The sequence below is a fragment of the Salmo salar genome, chromosome 05 (genome assembly GCF_965601325.2).
Source record: "Salmo salar chromosome 05, fSalSal1, whole genome shotgun sequence".
In the NCBI taxonomy this organism is placed as follows: domain Eukaryota; kingdom Metazoa; phylum Chordata; class Actinopteri; order Salmoniformes; family Salmonidae; genus Salmo; species Salmo salar.
Window position 1 is genome coordinate 81,785,001 of NC_138295.1, and position 21,880 is coordinate 81,806,880.

At 45.5% G+C, this 21,880-nt stretch overlaps 1 protein-coding gene across 48 annotated transcripts in view; it reads left to right on the plus strand.

Moving 5' to 3' along the window:
* Positions 1-21,880, plus strand: part of LOC106593069 (SNF-related serine/threonine-protein kinase) — a 76,488-nt gene that overhangs the window by 48,154 nt on the left and 6,454 nt on the right. For all 48 annotated transcript variants that reach the window (XM_082975675.1, XM_082975672.1, XM_082975687.1 and 45 more), the window contains exons 4-6: positions 7,447-7,659; positions 16,727-16,861; positions 20,003-21,877. In XM_082975675.1, coding sequence (XP_082831801.1) covers positions 7,447-7,659; positions 16,727-16,861; positions 20,003-21,395 — 1,741 coding nt within the window. In that variant the 3' untranslated portion in view covers positions 21,396-21,877. The remainder of the gene's footprint in view (positions 1-7,446; positions 7,660-16,726; positions 16,862-20,002; positions 21,878-21,880) is intronic.

Below are 21,880 nucleotides of genomic sequence, written 5' to 3' on the forward strand. Positions count from 1 at the left end.
GGTTTAAACATGTGGTGGTGGTGGTGTCGTCATTAGGTTTAAACGTGTGGTGGTGTAGTCGTCATTAGGTTTAAACGTGTGGTGGTGTCGTCGTCATTAGGTTTAAACGTGTGGTGGTGTCGTCGTCATTAGGTTTAAACGTGTGGTGGTGGTGGTGTCGTCATTAGGTTTAAACGTGTGGTGGTGGTGTCGTCATTAGGTTTAAACGTGTGGTGGTGTAGTCGTCATTAGGTTTAAACGTGTGGTGGTGTCGTCGTCATTAGGTTTAAACGTGTGGTGGTGGTGGTGTCGTCATTAGGTTTAAACATGTGCTGGTGGTGGTGGTGTCGTCATTAGGTTTAAATGTGTGGTGCTGGTGTCGTCATTAGGTTTAAACGTGTGGTGGTGGTGGTGTCGTCATTAGGTTTAAACGTGTGGTGGTGGTGGTGTCGCCATTAGGTTTAAATGTGTGGTGGTGGTGGTGTCGCCATTAGGTTTAAACGTATGGTGGTGGTGGTGTCGTCATTAGGTTTAAACGTGTGGTGGTGTCGTCATTGGGTTTAAATGTGTGGTGCTGGTGGTGGTGGTGTCGTCATTAGGTTTAAACGTGTGGTGGTGGTGGTGGTGGTGTCGTCATTGGGTTTAAACGTGTGGTGGTGGTGGTGTCGTCATTAGGTTTAAACGTGTGGTGGTGGTGTCGTCATTAGGTTTAAACGTGTGGTGGTGGTGTCGTCGTCATTAGGTTTAAACGTGTGGTGGTGGTGGTGGTGGTGGTGGTGTCGTCATTAGGTTTAAACGTGTGGTGGTGGTGTCGTCATTAGGTTTAAATGTGTGGTGCTGGTGTCGTCATTAGGTTTAAACGTGTGGTGGTGGTGGTGTCGTCATTAGGTTTAAACGTGTGGTGGTGGTGGTGTCACCATTAGGTTTAAATGTGTGGTGGTGGTGGTGGTGGTGTCGCCATTAGGTTTAAACGTATGGTGGTGGTGGTGTCGTCATTAGGTTTAAACGTGTGGTGGTGGTGGTGGTGTCGTCATTGGGTTTAAATGTGTGGTGGTGGTGGTGTCGTCATTAGGTTTAAACGTGTGGTGGTGGTGTCGTCATTAGGTTTAAACGTGTGGTGGTGGTGTCGTCGTCATTAGGTTTAAACGTGTGGTGGTGGTGGTGGTGTCGTCATTAGGTTTAAACGTGTGGTGGTGGTGTCGTCATTAGGTTTAAACGTGTGGTGGTGGTGTCGTCATTAGGTTTAAACGTGTGGTGCTGGTGTCGTCGTCATTAGGTTTAAACGTGTGGTGGTGGTGTCGTCGTCATTAGGTTTAAACGTGTGGTGGTGGTGGTGTCGCCATTAGGTTTAAACGTGTGGTGGTGGTGGTGTCGCCATTAGGTTTAAACGTGTGGTGGTGGTGTCGTCATTAGGTTTAAACGTGTGGTGGTGTCGTCGCCATTAGGTTTAAACGTGTGGTGCTGGTGGTGGTGTCGTCATTAGGTTTAAACGTGTGGTGGTGGTGGTGTCGTCATTAGGTTTAAACGTGTGGTGGTGGTGGTGTCGTCATTGGGTTTAAACGTGTGGTGGTGGTGTCGTCATTAGGTTTAAACGTGTGGTGGTGGTGTCGTCATTAGGTTTAAACGTGTGGTGGTGGTGTCGTCGTCATTAGGTTTAAACGTGTGGTGGTGGTGGTGTCGTCGTCATTAGGTTTAAACGTGTGGTGGTGGTGGTGTCGTCGTCATTAGGTTTAAACGTGTGGTGGTGGTGGTGTCGTCGTCATTAGGTTTAAACGTGTGGTGGTGGTGGTGTCGTCGTCATTAGGTTTAAACGTGTGGTGGTGGTGTCGTCGTCATTAGGTTTAAACGTGTGGTGGTGGTGGTGTCGTCATTAGGTTTAAACGTGTGGTGGTGGTGGTGGTGTCGTCATTAGGTTTAAACGTGTGGTGGTGGTGTCGTCGTCATTAGGTTTAAACGTGTGGTGGTGGTGTCATTAGGTTTAAACGTGTGGTGGTGGTGTCGTCGTCATTAGGTTTAAACGTGTGGTGGTGGTGTCGTCATTAGGTTTAAACGTGTGGTGGTGTCGTCGTCATTAGGTTTAAACGTGTGGTGGTGGTGGTGTCGTCATTAGGTTTAAACGTGTGGTGGTGGTGGCGTCGTCATTAGGTTTAAACGTGTGGTGGTGGTGGCGTCATTAGGTTTAAACGTGTGGTGGTGGTGTCGCCATTAGGTTTAAAGGTGTGGTGGTGGTGGTGTCGTCGTCATTAGGTTTAAACGTGTGGTGGTGGTGGTGTCGTCATTAGGTTTAAACGTGTGGTGGTGGTGGTGGTGTCGTCATTAGGTTTAAACGTGTGATGGTGGTGGTGGTGTCGTCATTAGGTTTAAACGTGTGGTGGTGGTGGTGTCGTCATTAGGTTTAAACGTGTGGTGGTGGTGGTGGTGTCGTCATTAGGTTTAAACGTGTGGTGGTGGTGGTGGTGTCGTCATTAGGTTTAAACGTGTGGTGGTGGTGGTGGTGTCGTCATTAGGTTTAAACGTGTGGTGGTGGTGTCGTCATTAGGTTTAAACGTGTGGTGGTGGTGGTGGTGGTGTCGTCATTAGGTTTAAACGTGTGGTGGTGTCGTCATTAGGTTTAAACGTGTGGTGCTGGTGTCGTCGTCATTAGGTTTAAACGTGTGGTGGTGCTGGTGTCGTCGTCATTAGGTTTAAACGTGTGGTGGTGGTGGTGGTGTCGTCATTAGATTTAAACGTGTGGTGGTGGTGTCGTCATTAGGTTTAAACGTGTGGTGGTGGTGGTGGTGTCATTAGGTTTAAACGTATGGTGGTGGTGTCGTCATTAGGTTTAAACGTGTGGTGGTGGTGTCGTCATTAGGTTTAAACGTGTGGTGGTGGTGTCGTCATTAGGTTTAAACGTGTGGTGGTGGTGTCGTCATTAGGTTTAAACGTGTGGTGGTGGTGTCATTAGGTTTAAACGTGTGGTGGTGGTGGTGTCGTCATTAGGTTTAAACGTGTGGTGGTGGTGGTGGTGTCGTCATTGGGTTTAAACGTGTGGTGGTGGTGGTGGTGGTTTCGTCATTGGGTTTAAATGTGTGGTGCTGCTGCTGGTGGTGGTGTCGTCGTCATTAGGTTTACATGTGTGGTGCTGCTGGTGGTGGTGGTGTCATCATTGGGTTTAAATGTGTGGTGGTGGTGGTGGTGTCGTCATTAGGTTTAAATGTGTGGTGCTGCTGGTGGTGGTGGTGGTGTCGTCATTGGGTTTACATGTGTGGTGCTGCTGGTGGTGGTGGTGGTCATTAGGTTAAAAGCCTAATATCTGGATGACATCTTTCTTGTCTCTGTAATTTCATGTAACCAGAAAACAGGAAATAGTCCTAGATGCATATATGCAGACATCACTGGGACTTTAATGCAGATGGGCTTTATACTATTAATGTAGCCTCTCTGCCCGGTTTTATCATAGCCTTCATAATCCTATTAAATTGCCATCTCTGTTTTTACACTTTATTTGCACATCAAATGTAAGCAACTGAGCAGTGTGTGACCAACTCTCGAAACTGATGCCTTTTCACTGTGTTTCTATTGGCACTGAAGCCTCTCTTCAAGCACTATGTATAGCAGAACTGAGCCAGGCAATAATGCAACGTCCATTTTAATATTTCATTATTGATTGGAGATATATATATGGTATAGACTAGTATAGTGCTTTTCCAGACCTTCAAAGCTTTACATCGTTAAGGTGAGGCTCACCTTATCCACCATCATATGTGCTTAAAGGGAAAATATGCATTTGCAACATTTTTTTACTTATAAATGTATTATATGTACCTATTGATTCTTGAAGAATATAACTCGTAAATGCCTCAAGTTCAACTGTCGTACCCCATCAGAACCCAAAATATAAGCTTGTTTTACTCTGTTTGCAAACAATGTAAATGTAAACGCACTATATAGCCTCAAACCATAGTTAAAACTATACATTTGTTATCATGGTCAGTCCTTGCATCCATAGCGCTTTCTATGAATTTGAGTGGTTACATTTTTTTAGCCCCATCCCTAGGCTTTTTACTGAAACAGGCACATGGAAAATGCTTTGTTATTCTTTAAACTGCGGATTGCTGCTTTAAGTGTGATTTTACAGAAAATATAACAGTCACTTTGACTGTTAGTAAATGTACTGTACAGCAGTGGATGCTTTCCAGCATAGAGGTGTAATGGAGGACCGTTGCTGAGTGTTAAAAACTGGGTGGTTTGAATGCTGATTGGCTGACAGCCTTGGTATAATCAGACCGTATACCACGGGTATGACAAAACATTTTTACTGCTCTAATTACGTTTGTAACCAGTTTATAATAGCAATAAGGTACCTCGGGTTTGTGGTATATGGCCAATATACCACGGCTAAGGGCTGCATTGCATCATGCATAAGAACAGCCCTTAGCCGTGGTATATTGGTCATCTACCACACCCCCTCAGGCCTTATTGATGAAATAGATGGATAGATCTAAATAGCCTAGTTGGCTGAGATTAGAAGTAATAAATGGTGTCCTGGATGATCCCTGAGCCACATGGCAGCAGTATAGTACAGTAAAGTGTTGTAATGAACAACATGGCTACCTGCCTGTAGGTAGGGAGGGTTGTGACGGTCATGGGATTTTGCATGATGGTAATTGGCCAGCCAAATGACCGCGGTTCTCCTCTACTTTGCTCCTGACTGCATGTGCTGCCATCTTCAGTCTCAGCTGTTGATAAAAAATGTTCAATATACAATGCCTTCAGAAAGTATTCCACATTTTGATGTGACAGCCTGAATTCAAAATGGATAAAATTCCCAATAATGACAAAGTGAAAACATGTTTTTAGAACTTTTTGCAAATGTATTGAAAATTAAATCCAAACATGACATTTACATAAGTATTCACACCCCTGAGTCAATACATGTTAGAATCACCTTTGGCAGCGACTATAGCTGTGTGTTTTTCCTGAGTAAGTCTCAAACAGCTTTGCACACCTGGATGGAACAGTATTTGCACATTCTATTTTTTAATTCTTCAAGTTCTGTCAAGTTGTTTGTTGATCATTGCTTGATAGCCATTTAAGTCTTTCCATAAATGTTCAAGTGATTTTAAGTCAATACTGTAACTAGGCCACTCAGGAACATTCAATGTCATCTTGGTAAGCAACTCCAGTGTATATTTGACCTTGGGTTTTAGGTTATTGTCCTGCTGAAAGGTGAATTTGTGTTCGTGTCTGTTGGAAAGCAGACTGAACCAGGATTTTGCCTGTGTTTAGCTCTATTCCATGTATTTTTTTTATCCTTAAACTCCCTAGTCCTTACCAATGGCAAGCATACCCAAAACCTGATGCAGCCACCACCATGCTTGAAAATATGGAGTGGTACTCAGTTATGTTGTTTTGGATTTGCCCCAAACATAACGCTTTGTATTCAGGACATAAAATTAATTTCTTTGCCACATTTTTTACTGTATTACTTTGGTGCCTTTTTGCAAACAGGATGCATGTTTTTTTTTTAAATATTTTTATTCCGTACAGGCTTCCTTCTTTTCACTCTGTCAATTAGGTTAGTATTGTGGAGTAACTACAATGTTGTTGATCCATCCTCCGTTTTCTCCTATCACAGCCATTAAACTCAAACTGTTTTAAAGTCACCATTGGCCTCATGGTGAAATCCTTGAGCGGATTCCTTCCTCTCCGGCAACTGAGTTAGGCAGGACACCTGTATCTTCGTAGTGACTGGGTGTATTGATACACCATCCAAAGTTGAATTACCGTAATTTCCGGACTATTAAGCGCACCTGAATATAAGCCGCACCCACTGAATTAAAAAAAAAACGATTATTTTGAACATAAATAAGCCGCACATGTCTAGAAGACGCAGGTGCCTACCGGTACATTGAAACAAATTAACTTTACACAGGCTTTAACGAAACACGGCTTGTAACAAACAAAAACAAAAATTGCAGTAAGCTTTAGTTGTCTTTTTGCACTGAGTCAATTCCTCACGCTGCTGTTTCCAACGTCTTATCATCGACTCATTAAGACCAAGCTCCCGTGCAGCAGCTCTATTTCCTTTTCCAACAGCCAGATCAATCGCCTTCAACTTGAAAGCTGCATCATATGCATTTCTCCGTGTCTTTGCCATGATGAGGGTGACAAAATGACTACCGTAATCAGAATGATGGGAAGTTTGAGAGCGCTCTATTTAATTTAAACAGTAAACAAAAAAGTTGTTTGACCGTAACCCGTTCGGAAATTTCATTGGTCTAATGAAAGCTTCATGCCGGCAAAAAACTGAGCACGTCACAGAATGTATTTTTTTGGAGAGAAAAAAAATTGAAATTGGGAAAAATCCATATATTAGCCGCGTCATTGTTTAAGCCGCGAGGTTCAAAGCTGGGAAAGAAGTTGCGGCTTATAGTCCGGAATTTACGGTAATAACTTTACCATGATCAAGGGATATTCAATGTTTGTTTTTGAATTTTTACCTGTCTACCAATAGGTGCCCTTCTTTGCGAGGCATTGGAAAACCTCCCTGGTGTTGAGTCTGTTAGAAATTTGTAGAACATTTCTAAAAACATAATTCCACTTTGACATTATGGGGTATTGTGTGTAGGCCAGTGACACACAATTGCAATTTAGCCTAATCCATTTTAAATTCAGGCTGTAACACACCACAATGTGGAAAAAATAAATGGGTGTGAATACTGTAGAAAACATTAAGAACACCTGCTCTTTCCATGACAGACTGACCAGGTGAAAAGCTATGATCCCTTATTGATGTCACTTATTAAATCCACTTCAAATCAGTGTAGATGAAGGTGAGGAGACAGGTTAAAGAAGGATTTTTCAGCCTTGAGACATGGATTATGTATGTGTGTCATTCAGAGGGTGGACAAGAATGGACAAGACAAAATATTTAAGTGCTGTTGAACAGGTTATGGTAGTAGTTGCCAGGCGCACCGGCTTGTGTCAAGAACTGCAATGCTGCTGGGTTTTTCACGCTCAACAGTTTCCCGTGTGTATCAAGAATGGTCCACCACCCAAAGGACATCCAGCCAACTTGACACAACTGTGGTTAACATTGGAGTCAACATGGGTCTGCATCCCTTTGGAACGCTTTTGACATGCCCAACGAATTGAGGAAGTTTTTAGGGCGGGGGGGGGGGGGTAAAACTCAATATTAGGAAGGTGTCCTGAATGTTTTGTGAACTCGGTGTATATCATGACTGTCTTCATCCATAACTGTTGGTTATATGGTAGTTGTGCCAGCCCAGGGGATGCTGTGGACGTTTGCAATGTGACTAACATGGTGCCCTCTCTTTTTGCCTCTGTTTCTCTCTCTCTCTTTCAATGCAATTCAATGAGCTTTATTGGCATGATAAAACATCATCTTACATTACCAGAGCAAACCTATAAGAGCAATTTCAATCAATGATGACAAAAACAATCAATACTTTTTCCTCTCTCTAGTCTGGTAGGCCGGATGCTGCAGCGGGACCCAAAAGGCCGTGCGTCTCTGGAGGAGATAGAGAGCCATGCCTGGCTGCAGGGGGTGGACCCGTCCCCAGCCACCAAGTTCAACACCCCCCTGGTGTCTCATAAGAGCCTGTCTGAGGATGAGCACAACGGGATCATACAGCGCATGGTGCTGGGGGACATCGCAGACCGAGAGCCCATAGTAGAGTAAGTTAACAAGCATACATGGACATAAACTCAGCAAAAAAAGAAATGTCCTCTCACTGTCAAATGCGTTTGTCAGCAAACTTAACGTGTAAATATTTGTATGAACCTAACAAGATTCAACAACTGAGACATAATCTGAACAAGTTCCAGACATGTGACTAACAGAAAAGGAATAATGCGTCCCTGAACAAAGGGGGGGTCAAAATCAAAAGTAACAGTCAGTATCTGGTGTGGCCACCAGCTGCATTAACCTGTTGAGGGTAGGGGGCAGTATTTGCACGGCCGGATAAAAAACGTACCCGATTTAATCTGGTTATTACTACTGCCCAGAAACTAGAATATGCATATAATTATTGGCTTTGGATAGAAAACACCCTAAAGTTTCTAAAACTGTTTGAATGGTGTCTGTGAGTATAACAGAACTCATATGGCAGGCAAAAACCTGAGAAGATTCTGTACAGGAAGTGCCCTCTCTGACCATTCCTTGGGCTTCTTGACTCTTTATTGAAAACTTAGGATCTTTGCTGTAACGTGACACTTCCTACGGCTCCCATAGGCTCTCAGAACCCGGGAAAAAGCTGAATGATGTCTTTGCAGTCCCTGGCTGAAAAACATTAGCGCCTTTGGTAAGTGGTCTATCAGAGGACAATGAGACTGAGGCGCGTGCACGAGGCGACCCCATGTTTTTATTTTCTCTCTCTTTGAACGTAAACACGGTTTCCCGGTCGGAATATTATTGCTTTTTTACGAGAAAAATGGCATAAAAATTGATTTTAAACAGCGGTTCACATGCTTCGAAGTATGGTAATGGAATATTTAGAATTTTTTTGTCACGAAACGCGTCGGGCGCGTCACCCTTCTTTACACTTCGGATAGTGTCTTGAACGCACGAACAAAACAGAGGATATTTGAACATAACTATGGATTATTTTGAACCAAACCAACATTTGTTATTGCAGTAGAAGTCCTGGGAGTGCATTCTGATGAAGAACAGCAAAGGTAATCAAATTTTTCTTATAGTAAATCTGACTTTGGTGAGGGCTAAACTTGGTGGGTGTCTAAATAGCTAGCCCTGTGATGCCGGGCTATCTACTTAGAATATTGCAAAATGTGCTTTCACCGAAAAGCTATTTTAAAATCGGACATAGCGAGTGCATAAAGGAGTTCTGTATCTATAATTCTTAAAATAATTATGTTTTTTGTGAACGTTTATCGTGAGTAATTTAGTAAATTCACCGGAAGTTTGCGGGGGGTATGCTAGTTCTGAACGTCACATGCTAATGTAAAAAGCTGTTTTTTGATATAAATATGAACTTGATTGAACAAAACATGCATGTATTGTATAACATAATGTCCTAGGATTGTCATCTGATGAAGATCATCAAAGGTTAGTGCTGCATTTAGCTGTGGTTTGGATGTATGTGACATTATATGCTAGCTTGAAAAATGGGTGTCTGATTATTTCTGGCTGGGTACTCTGCTGACATAATCTAATGTTTTGCTTTCGTTGTAAAGCCTTTTTGAAATCGGACAGTGTGGTTAGATTAACGAGAGTCTTGTCTTTAAAATGGTGTAAAATAGTCATATGTTTGAGAAATTGAAGTAATAGCATTTCTAAGGTATTTGAATAACGCGCCACGGGATTCCACTGGCTGTTACGTAGGTGGGACGATTTCGTCCCACCTACCCTAGAGAGGTTAAGTACTGCAGTGCATCGCCTCCTCGTTGACTGCACCAGATTTTCCACTTCTTGCTGTGAGATGTTACCCCACTCTTCCACCAAGGCACCTGCAAGTTCCCGGACATTTCTGGAGGGAATGGCCCTAGCCCTCACCCTCCGATCCAACAGGTCCCAGACGTGCTCAATGGGATTGAGATCCGGGCTCTTTGCTGGCCATGGCAGAACACTGACATTCCTGTCTTGCAGGAAATCACGCACAGAATGAGCAGTATGGCTGGTGGTATTGTCATGCTGGAGGGTCATGTCAGGATGAGCCTGCAGGAAGGGTACCACATGAGGGAGGAGGATGTCTTCCCTGTAACGCACAGCGTTGAGATTGCCTGCAATGACAGCAAGCTCAGTCCGATGATGCTGTGACACACTGCCCCAGACCGTGACAGATCCTCCACCTCCAAATCGATCCCGCTCCAGAGTACAGGCCTCGGTGTAACGCTCATTCCTTTGACGATAAAACCAGAATCCGTCCATCGCCCCCGGTGAGACAAAACCGCGACTCGTCAGTGAAGAGCACTTTTACACGGTCCTGTCTGGTCCAGCGACGGTGGGTTTGTGCCCATAGGCTACACTGTGAGGACCTGCCTTACAACAGGCCTACAAGCCCTCAGTCCAGCCTCTCTCAGCCTATTGCGGACAGTCTGATGGAGGGATTGTGCGTTCCTGGTGTAACTCGGGCAGTTGTTGTTGCCATCCTGTACCTGTCCCGCAGGTGTGATGTTCGGATGTACCGATCCTGTGCAGGTGTTGTTACACGTGGTCTGCCACTGCGAGGACGATAAGCTGTCCGTTGCTGAGTTTATGTATCGGTATACAAACATGTACCTATACTAGGGCTGTTACGGGGACCGTGTTACCGCCACACCGACGGACACAAGTTGTGACTGCAGTCAAATTCCACATGACCGTTGAGTCTCAGTAACTAGGTTTCTCTAAAACTGTTCTCTGATGCTGTTGGTCATTAGTAGCCTACCAAACTTGCTAACGGCCTGGTACTCAAGGCTCTATTGTCCCTCCATCAGATCCTAATGGCCTGGTGCTCAGGGCTCTACTGTCCCTCCATCAGGTCCTAATGGCCTGGTACTCAGGGCTCGACTGTCCCTCCATCAGGTCCTTATGGCCTGGTACTCAGGGCTCTACTGTCCCTCCATCAGGTCCTTATGGCCTGGTACTCAGGGCTCTACTGTCCCTCCATCAGGTCCTAATGGCCTGGTACTCAGGGCTCGACTGTCCCTCCATCAGGTCCTTATGGCCTGGTACTCAGGGCTCTACTGTCCCTCCATCAGGTCCTTATGGCCTGGTACTCAGGGCTCTACTGTCCTTCCATCAGGTCCTTATGGCCTGGTACTCAGGGCTCTACTGTCCCTCCATCAGGTCCTTATGGCCTGGTACTCAGGGCTCTACTGTCCCTCCATCAGGTCCTAATGGTCTGGTACTCAGGGCTCTTGTCCCTCCTTCAGGTCCTAATGGCCTGGTACTCAGGGCTCTTGTCCCTCTAACCACTCTGACATAAATACAATGGAAAATCATGAGCTCATGTTGCGCCACATTTCTATAGGCTATTCAAACTGATATTTAATGGCCTTTTAAGAGGATCCCATCAGCTTTCTATAGGCTTACTATATTTTAATTCTCAACTTTCACATGCCTTTATGCAACTTTTTCAAATCCTAGTCTCATGCATCATGTAGCCAAGCCCATAGGCCTATATGTTTTGATAAGGCTTTTATCACAACTAACGTGGCCAAATAGCTCTAAGCCTAGCCTATAGGCCTAGGATCCCTGCAACACGGTTGGTGAGCATATAGCCTACAGAGCCTAGTGAAATGTGTTCTTATAAGCTCCGTCATTGCGCAATCGTGTGTGTGAAAACAGTTTTGACTGGCCACTATTTAAAAGAAGATCCCAGCTTTCTCCTGCTGCTAGGTTTATTGCTCAGTTCTTACAATGAAGCGCATTAATCCTCTTTCCAACCGGTGTAGCCTACCTGGTATACATAGGCGTGGTGTGAGTAGCACATTTTCACTATAAAAGTGCACCTTTATACTAAAGCAGACGTGGTGTGATCATAACAACATACAGGAACTCAAGTCCTTCTGTTCACCTGACTTAGAATTCTTCACAATTAAATGTCGACCGCATTATCTACCAAGAGAATTCTCTTCGATTATAATCACAGCCGCATATATTCCCCCCTAAGCAGACACATCGATGGCCCTGAACGAACTTCATTTGACTCTATGTAAACTGGAAACCACATATCCTGAGGCTGCATTCATTGTAGCTGGGGATTTTAGCAAGGATAATCTGAAAACAAGACTCCCTAAAATCTATCAGCATATCGATTGTGCAACCAGGGCTGGTAAAACCCTGGATCATTGCTATTCTAACTTCCGCGACGCATATCAGGCTCTCCCCCGCCCTCCTTTCGGAAAAGCTGACCACGACTCCATTTTGTTGGAGCAACTTCTTTGCTCACTTTGTGGACAATACAGTGCCACTGACACAGCCCGCTACCAAAACCTGTGGGCTCTCCTTCACTGCAGCCGACATGAGTAAAACATTTAAACGTGTTAACCCTCGCAAGGCTGCAGGCCCAGACGGCATCCCCAGCCGCGTCCTCAGAGCATGCGCAGACCAGCTGGCTGGTGTGTTTACGGACATATTCAATCAATCCTTATCCCAGTCTGCTGTTCCTACATGCTTCAGGAGGGCCACCATTGTTCCTGTTCCCAAGAAAGCTAAGGTAACTGAGCTAAACGATTACCGCCCCGTAACACTCACTTCCGTCATCATGAAGTGCTTTGAGAGACTAGTCAAGGACCATATCACCTCCGCCCTACCTGACACCCTAGACCCACTCCAATTTGCTTACCGCCTCAATAGGTCCACAGACAACGCAGTCGCAACCACACTGCACACTGCCCTAACCCATCTGGATAAGAGGAATACCTATGTGAGAATGCTGTTCATCGACTACAGCTCAGCATTTAACACCATAGTACCCTCCAAACTCGTCATCACCCTGGTTCTCGACCCCGCCCTGTGCAACTGGGTACTGGACTTCCTGACGGGTCGCCCCCAGGTGGTGAGGGTAGGTAACAACATCTCCACCCCGCTGATCTTCAACACTGGGGCCCCACAAGGGTGCGTTCTGAGCCCTCTCCTGTACTCTCTGTTCACCCACGACTGCGTGGCCATGCACGCCTCCAACTCAATCATCAAGTTTGCAGACGACACTACAGTGGTAGGCTTGATTACCAACAACGACGAGACGGCCTACAGGGAGGAGGTGAGGGCCCTTGGAGTGTGGTGTCAGGAAAATAACCTCACACTAAATGTCAACAAAAACAGAGGAGATGATCCTGGACTTCAGGAAACAGCAGAGGGAGCAGCCCCCTATCCACATCGACGGGACAGTAGTAGAGAGGGTAGTAAGTTTTAAGTTCCTCGGCGTACACATCACGGACAAACTGAATTGGTCCACCCACACAGACAGCATGGTGAAGAAGGCGCAGCAGCGCCTCTTCAACCTCAGAAGGCTGAAGAAATTTGGCTTGTCACCAGAAGTACTCACAAACTTTTACAGATGCACAATCAAGAGCATCCTGTCGGGCTGTATCACCGGCTGGTAATGCAGCTGCTCCGCCCATAACCGGAAGGATCTCCAGAGGGTAGTGAGGTCTGCACAACGCATCACCGGGGGCAAACTACCTGCCCTCCAAGACACCTACACCACCCGATGTCACAGGAAGGCCATAAAGATCATCAAGGACAACAACCACCCGAGCCACTGCCTGTTCCTCCCGCTATCATCCAGAATGCGAGGTCAGTACAGGTACATCAAAGCTGAGACCGAGAGACTGAAAAACAGCTTCTATCTCAAGGCCATCAGACTGTTAAACAGCCATCACTAACATTGAGTGGCTGCTGCCAACATACTGACTCAACTCCAGCCACTTTAATAATGTAAAAATGTATGAAAAATGTATCACCAGCCACTTTAAACAATGCTACTTCATATAATGTTTACATACCCTACATTACTCATCTCATACGTATATACTGTACTCTTTACCATCTACTGCATCTTGCCATCTTGATGTAATACATGTATCACTAGCCACTTTAAACAATGCCACTTCATATAATGTTTACATACCCTACATTACTCATCTCATTACTCATCTCATATGTTTTTACTGTACTCGATACCATCTACTGCATCTTTCCTATGCCGTTCTGTACCATCACTCATTCATATATTTTTATGTACATATTCTTATTCATTCCTTTACACTTGTGTATAAGGTAATTGTTGTGAAATTGTTAGGTTAGATTACTCGTTGGATATTACTGCATTGTCGGAACTAGAAGCACAAGCATTTCGCTACACTCGCATTAACATCTGCTAACCATGTGTATGTGACAAATACATTTTTTTTTTAATTCCATGCATCATTGCATTTGCAGACTTATGTAAGATGCCTATTATTCATAATGTGATGAGTGGATTGGATAGTCATAGGCTAATAATATAACTCAATCACTGTTTGCAAAAACGACAAAGGATAAATGCGTGGCTGAGTGCATATAGTGTAGAGTAGGCCTAGGCTATATCAGGTTATATATAGGTTTCTATATAGGTTTCTTCTTTGTATGGGAAAAATGTGGTCTTTTAGAAACACATTTCATGCAATTTTATTACACTTTATATGACTGGAGACATTAGCAGAATCTTTTTTAATATGACAAATTACAGAGTAGCCTATTCTGCTGACACTGAGGAACAATCAGTTAAAACGACGCTGTCCATATAATAGGTCTACTAGCAGGGGAGACACAAATATAATATGACGTCCATCTAAACTGGAGCAGGAAACTGTTGTCCAATAACTGAATTTAAAGTAGCACTGACCCGATAATGATAAATAGTCAATCTGCACAATGTGTGCTCACCAGACATATTGCTCTGATCTCTGCTGGTGACAATAAAATAGGCTATACTGTTGTTCGCTCAGTTAAGTTGAGAATTTTGATAACTAAAGGACAAATGAGTATTTTCCTCGTCTTCTCTTTACAGCAATAACAATTTGTTTTCCAGCGATTTGAATATTGCGATATGCCTGGCTTGGCCTCTCTACTTTTCAGACAGTCGCAACTCAACAATAATCTGCCCAAATTGCGCATGCAGCCTTTCATTTTACATTTTAGTCATTTAGCAGACGTGAATGCATACAGTAGTGAATGCATACATTTCATTTTATTTTATTTTTTAAAAATTCTGTACTGGTCCCCCGTGGGAATCGAACCCACAACCCTGGCGTTGCAAACACCATGCTCTACCAACTGAGCCACACGGGACCAACTGTAGGCAATGCGATTTAGAACAATCCACCATTTCTTTTTAAGCTAATGGTCCTCGTTGGCCGAATCATGATTTTATTTATTTATTTTTCTCGCCTTTTATTTAACCAGGTAGGCCAGTTGATAACAAGTTCTCATTTACAACTGCGACCTGGCCAAGATAAAGCAAAGCAGTGCGACAGTAGCCTATTTTGAATGATTTTATTTATTTCTGTATAGACGAGGTAAGGCTAATTAGGCTATATAGTTTTGGCAATTCTATTTACTTTAGAGAAAGCTTCCCCATGCCTCATGGACGCGCCGCACGTAACCTCCATTCAGCTGATTACATTTTGTTTTTGTGTGCCATTCTAAATCAAAAATAATTCCACATATATTTGTAGGCTGTATGTAAAGACCAGATTTAAATTGAGAATAGTCTGATGGGTGAGAATAGTATCAAGCGCTTGTAAAATTGTGAATGAGAGACTGATGAAGTGTGTGCAGCCTGTGCAAGAAACAGAACAGAGCTCATGCCTTTCATGCAACTTTTTCAAATCATTAGTCGCATCATGCAGTCTTAAAATGTATAAAAAATCTAAACATATAGCCTAATGTTTGTATCACAGCTAAAGTCTCATAAATAACTCTAAATGAAGCATATAGCAGGATCTGAATCTTTGTTAACCGCTCAACACAGAATAGCTGCATGAGCACACACCCTTGGAAAAGTTTGGAGAAAATATCCTTTCTATTTTATTCAGCTAAACATGTTTATGTTAATTAACGGTCAGTTACCATGAGTCCAACAGTTATTTGCATGATAATCACCAGCTGACAAAATTGAATGACCGCAACAGACCTAACCTACACACACACAATTGCAGATGGCCGTTAATCTTCTGCAAGTGACGAGGTATTTAACAGAATGTATTTTGCATTGACTGACTGTGCCATTTGCTGTGGAGGCATGAATGATGTTCTGAAGTCTGCTCTTCATTTGTCCTTTTCATATTGCGGGTTCTGCAACCCACCAAACCTGTTTCTGTGTCACGCTCACCACTAACATCTGTACTACCAACGCATAGAACTGAACCTGAACATCTGAGAGGACTCCGTCAGCAGATAAGAGACCAGAGTGTTGAACTGTAGCATGTGAACCCAACAGCAGCCCTCCTTTAGCCTCCTACCCTGAACATGAATCATGGATGTGATTTGAAACACACGTACTGGCTCCACTTTAAAGCAGCAGGGCCGCTGCCAGCCGTGTTTCACAGACACACACTGGCCTCCTTTCATTGACCCTGTCTGAAGGAAGGGTTTTACTGACGATGAGGAGAGAGCAGAGGGATACAGGGAGTCTTTGAGTATACGCCAGAGGATTTATCCCCACTTCCCAGGCATTCAAGAGATTGTCCCGCTGACGTCCCCACCTCCCACCTGACAGACATTTACATTCTCACACACACACACCACAGCCCTTGGCTGAGGATTTCACTTGATTGTTCATTAACACAGCGTAGAGTAATACCAGAGGCTGTCGAGGAATGTGAACCAGCCATCTACTGTCATTGACTCCAGAGGGGTTAGAGGGATGTGAACCGGCCATCTACTGTCATTGACTCCAGAGGGGTTAGAGGGATGTGAACCAGCCATCTACTGTCATTGACTACAGAGGGGTTAGAGGGATGTGAACTTGCCATCTACTATCATTGACTCCAGAGGGGTTAGAGGGATGCGAACCAGCCATCTACTGTCATTGACTCCAGAGGGGTTAGAGGGCAGCAAAAGGTTAGAACCTGTTATGTTGCTTTGTTTACATTTAGATGCGTCAAATGGCTTCTTTTAAATGCCGACGTGATTGGGTTTGCTCTGCGGTGACTTGTCTGTTGACATACCGTACTTGTCTCTCGTGGGTGTGTAACCCTCTCTTGGCCTTCTCTCCCAGCCTGTCCTAACATGTCCTGTCCATGGTGTTTGTTCCAGAGCCCTGGAGACCAACAAGTACAACCACATCACTGCCACCTACTTCCTGCTGGCTGAGAGGATCCTGAGAGAGAAACAGGAGAAGGAGGTCCAGACACGCTCCTCCAGCCCCAGCAACATCAAGGCCCAGTTCAGGTGACACACACACATGCAACACATACAGTTGAAGTCGGAAGTTTACATACACTTAGGTTGGAGTCATTAAAACTCGTTTTTCAACAACTCCTAAAATTTCTTGTTAACAAGCTATAGTTTTGGCAAGTCGGTTAGGACCTCTAATTTGTGCATGACACAAGGAATTTTTCCAACAATTGTTTACAGATTATTTCACTTATAATTCACTCTATCGCAATTCCAGTGGGTCAGAAGTTCACATACACTAAGTTGACTGTGCCTTTAAACAGCTTGGAAAATTCCAGAAAATTATGTCATGGCTTTAGAAGCTTTTGATAGTCTAATTGACATCATTTGTGTCAATTGGAGGTGTACCTGTGGATGTATTTCAAGGCCTACCTTCAAACTCAGTGCCCCTTAGCTTGACATCATGGGGAAATCAGCCAAGACCCCAGAAAAAAATAGTAGACCTCCACAAGTCTGGTTCATCCTTGGGAGCAATTTCCAAACGCCTGAAGGTACCACGTTCATCTGTACAAACAATAGTACGCAAGTATAAACACCATGGGACCACGCAGCCATCATACCACTCAGGAAGGAGACGCGTTCTGTCTCCTAGAGATGAACTTACTTTGATGCGAAAACTGCAAATCAATCCCAGAACAACAGCAAAGGACCTTGTGAAGATGCGGGAGGAATTGGGTACAGAAATATCTATATCCACAGTAAAACGAGTCCTATATCGACATAACCTGAAAGGCCGCTCAGCAAGGAAGAAGCCACTGCTCTAAAACCGCCAGACTACAGTTTGCAACTGCACATGGGGACAAAGATCGTACTTTTTGGAGAAATGTCCTCTGGTCTGATGAAACAAAAAATAGAACTGTTTGGCCATAATGACCATCGTTATGTTTGGAGGAAAAAGGGGGATGCTTGCAAGCCGAAGAACACCATCCCAACCATGAAGCACGTTGGTGGCAGCATCATGTTGTGGGGGTGCTTTGCAGCAGAAGGGACTGGTGCACTTAACAAAATAGATGGCATCATGAGGGAGGAAAATGTGGATATATTGAAGCAACATCTCAAGACATCAGTCAGGAAGTTAAAGCTTGGTCGCAAATGGGTCTACCAAATGGACAATGACCCCAAGCATACTTCCAAAGTTTAAGGACAACAAAGTCAAGGTATTGGAGTGGCCATCACAAAGCCCTGACCTCAATCCTATAGAAAATGTGTGGGAAGAACTGAAAAAGCATGTGCGAGCAAGGAGGCCTACAAACCTGACTCAGTTACACCAGCTCTGTCAGGAGGAATGGGTCAAAATTCACCCAACTTATTGTGGGAAGCTTGTGGAAGGCTACCTGAAACGTTTGACCCAAGTTAAACAAATTTAAAGGCAAAGCTACCAAATACTAATTGAGTGTATGTTAACTTCTGAACCACTGGGAATGTGATGAAATAAATAAAAGCTGAAATAAATCATTCTCTCTACTATTATTCTGACATTTCACATTCTTAAAATAAAGTGGTGATCCTAACTGACCTAAGACAGGGATTTTTACTAGGATTAAATGTCAGGAATTGTGAAAAACTGAGTTTAAATGTAATTGGCTAAGGTGTATGTAAACTCCCGAATTCAACTGTACATACATGCAACACACGTGTGACACATACAACACCAAAACTATCCCCTCCAGATGAAACCCACCAGATCCAACCACTCTAACTGCAATACCAATGCCTGTTTAATAGCCTACTACACACACTCATCCATTTATTGGGGCCATCCAGATTGTCATAATGACGACGACTCAGTGACTAGGAGGAGGAAGCAGCCAAGGCTCTGACGGTAATTGACCTGTTATGCTTCAGTAGCTGTGGGTGCTGCTCTGCTGGGCGTCGTTGACCGTGGCATTAGGAGGAGAACCCATGCTGTCCTTTCCTCTTGGTCTGGTTCCCATCCTGCCCCCTCCGGTCATGTGATCCCTCAACGTGGTGACAAATGTGTTTTTACGGCTGACTGCAGTAAATGCTTTGGAGTGACCTAGAAAAGGGAAGTCTGCTTCTCTCTCGGAATATCAAAGCCAGAGAGAGGGAGCGAGACACTCCTTTTAGAGGTAGAAGAGAGGAGAGATCAAACGCATGCAGGCTAAAGCTGCTCCCTCCTGGCCTGCTCGCTATAACCCATTTGGCCAGAAACCCATTGCCAAACGGGGAGAAGGCCCAATTTTAGCTCCTGGGTTGTGGCCCCCTGGGTGCAGGAGCAGAATGTGTGCCAAATCAACTGTAATGTATGGTGCAGCAGTACAGGTTTCTACTGCACATCTACTGTTTCTACTGGCCTGCGCTCCTCAGTTCACTGCACGTTGTGTATTTTAACACAGAAACACTGTCAGCGTGTGGCATCAGGCAACATAACAGAAAGAAAAAAACGTTCTGATAGTGGTTAAATTATTTTTAGGAATAACAACAGTCTACTGTGTGTCATGCACATGCCAGTTTATATATGCCCAAAATAGTGACCTGGACAAGAGGACGAATGCTAGGTGTGTTACCATAGTTCCCTCGCGCTCTCTCTCTCTCCGTGCCATCGTGGGCTGAAGCTGAGCTTCATCAGGTAGTTGGCTTCAGGGATTGTAGAGTCTGTCAGGGTCGTCTGAGGTTGTGAGAGTGAATGGAATCTGAGGTGTGTGTCTGAGAGATTCTACTGTCCTTACGCCTTTTGAAAGCCTGGCTGAATTAACTAGGATGAGCAGCAGTAAGGGGCCTTTGGCGACCCGACCCAGCCCACCGCCATGCAGCAGCGTGGCGGGTTACACATGCACCCAGCAGGCAGGACTACCATGGGATTAATTGTGTTAGATTGCGTGCCGCTGGGACATGCCCGGGCTCCGTCGACAGGGATCCCCAGCGCTCTGTTCTGTTTGTTTTCTCACTCTGCCATGTCAACAAGGACCTTCTACATTAGAAGAATGTTGACTCACTGAGCTGTTTAGTCAGGTTCAGCAGTTCAGTACTGGATTACACATGAATCATCTGACCTCATTCTAAGATCATACTGTTTATTTTATCTTGGTTTATTTTCTCCTCTGACTCTATGTAAAGTCATTGCAGTGTATACTAACCAGGGGAATAACTCTGGTCTGCTCTCTGCTCTTCCAGGCAGTCCTGGCCGACGAAGATTGACATGCATCAGGACATCGAGGACAGTCTGGCAGCCTCCTCCATCTGCCACGCTGGTGGTCCCCAGTCCCCCGCCCGCAGCGCTGAGAACCTTCTCAACGGACACCGCACCAAAGGCCTGCTGGAGCTCCGCAGGGACGAGAGCAACGCAGGGGCCTCCGGTGCCCCTGCCCCCGTTTCTGGGCCCCCTAGAGCTGGGGCCACGGCCCCCACACCCTCCACTTCCTCAGCCAAGCAGCGCAGCTGCCTGTTCAGGGTGGAGGAGGATGAAGAGGAGGAAGAGGACCCGTCCCCTCTGTCCACCCAAGTGATCCTGCGTCGCAGGGCTCCATCCATCACCAACCGGCTGACTTCCAGGAAGAGCGCCCCGCTCCTCAACCAGATCTTTGAGGAGGAGGGTGAGTCGGACGACGACTTCCATATGGACGAGGGGCTGCCGCCCAAACTCAGCCGGCTAAAGATGAACATCGCAGCGGCCGGGTCGCCGGGCACCACTCAGAAACGCTATCACCGCCGCAAGAGCCAAGGCCGCGGCTCGTCCTGCTCCAGCTCCGAGACCAGCGACGACGACTCGGAGAGCCACCGCCGGCGTCTGGACAAGGACACAGGTTTCACCTACAGCTGGAACCGCAGGGACAGCAGTGAGGGCCCACCTGGGAACTCAGGGGGAAATGGTGGCGGGAGCAGTGGAGGGCAGAGTAAACCCCCCGGGGAGGGGGGCAGCTCAGGTCCAGACAGGGGCAGTCCTCCTGGAGGGGGAGGTGGGGGGAGTAGTGACAATGGAGGGAGTGGTAGTAGTGGGGGAGGAGGTGGTAATGGACAGGGTTCCCCCTCAAGTTGTTCTAACGGCAGCAGTAACCACTCGTCTTCAGGGTCCACGCGGAGACACTGTGCCTCCCGCAGCCCCGGGGCTGCAGAGCTGGTGGAGAGCCTGAAGCTCCTGAGCCTGTGTCTCAGCTCCCAGTTACAGCACAGGGGGAGAAGTGGAGGCCCCGGCCTGGCAGGGGGGATGGGCCAGTTCATCATACACCCTCAGAACCTGTCAAGCAGCCTGTCAGCTGGCAGCGTCAAGACACAGGAGAGGTCCTCTTGGAAGATGTGCATCGGCTCCAACGGCAGCTTGGACCTGGAGTTAGACACCATCGCTCTGCCCACCACCGCTGTCAACACTCCAAGGGCATACACAGACCAAACGGCAGCAGCACTTAGCGAACTGGCCCTGGCCACCAAGGAGAATAACAAGCTGAACAACCTGAAAAAGAATGTTCTCCAGCTACCTCTGTGTGAAAAGACCATCTCTGTGAACATCCAGCGCAGCCCTAGAGAAGGGCTCCTGTGCACCTCTCAGGCCAGCTGCTGCCAGGTCATATGACACACACCCCCTGGCACCCTCTGACACCACTCTGCCAGTCCAATCTGTCCAACCACAGTCACCGCTGTAGCATACGTCTGACCTCAGAACACCTCACCATCAAAACCTGCCTTCTGCTGTTATCTTAAAAGATGACACTTTTAGTTTGTTCACTAGGGCCTATGAGCTGCATGCTGCAGGGGATTATTTTGTTTTGTTTCTGCTACTATCACTAGCTCCCCCTGGAATGAGCCGAGGTAACAGAACTTAACTAAGTTCTGAGGTGAGTTGGGGTGTTGATGTAAACATAAATATGGATGTGGGTTTGATTTTAGATTAACTATATTTTGGGGTACAAAATACCAAACTTGTAACAGTGGGTAAGTAGTAGCACGTGATAGTTAAAGGGTAAGCACTTAAATTAGATTATTGGTCTATTGTTCAATTCAAGTCCTGATGTTGATGCCCACTAGCAGTGGAATGTAAAGGGTATGCTGGGAGAGGTA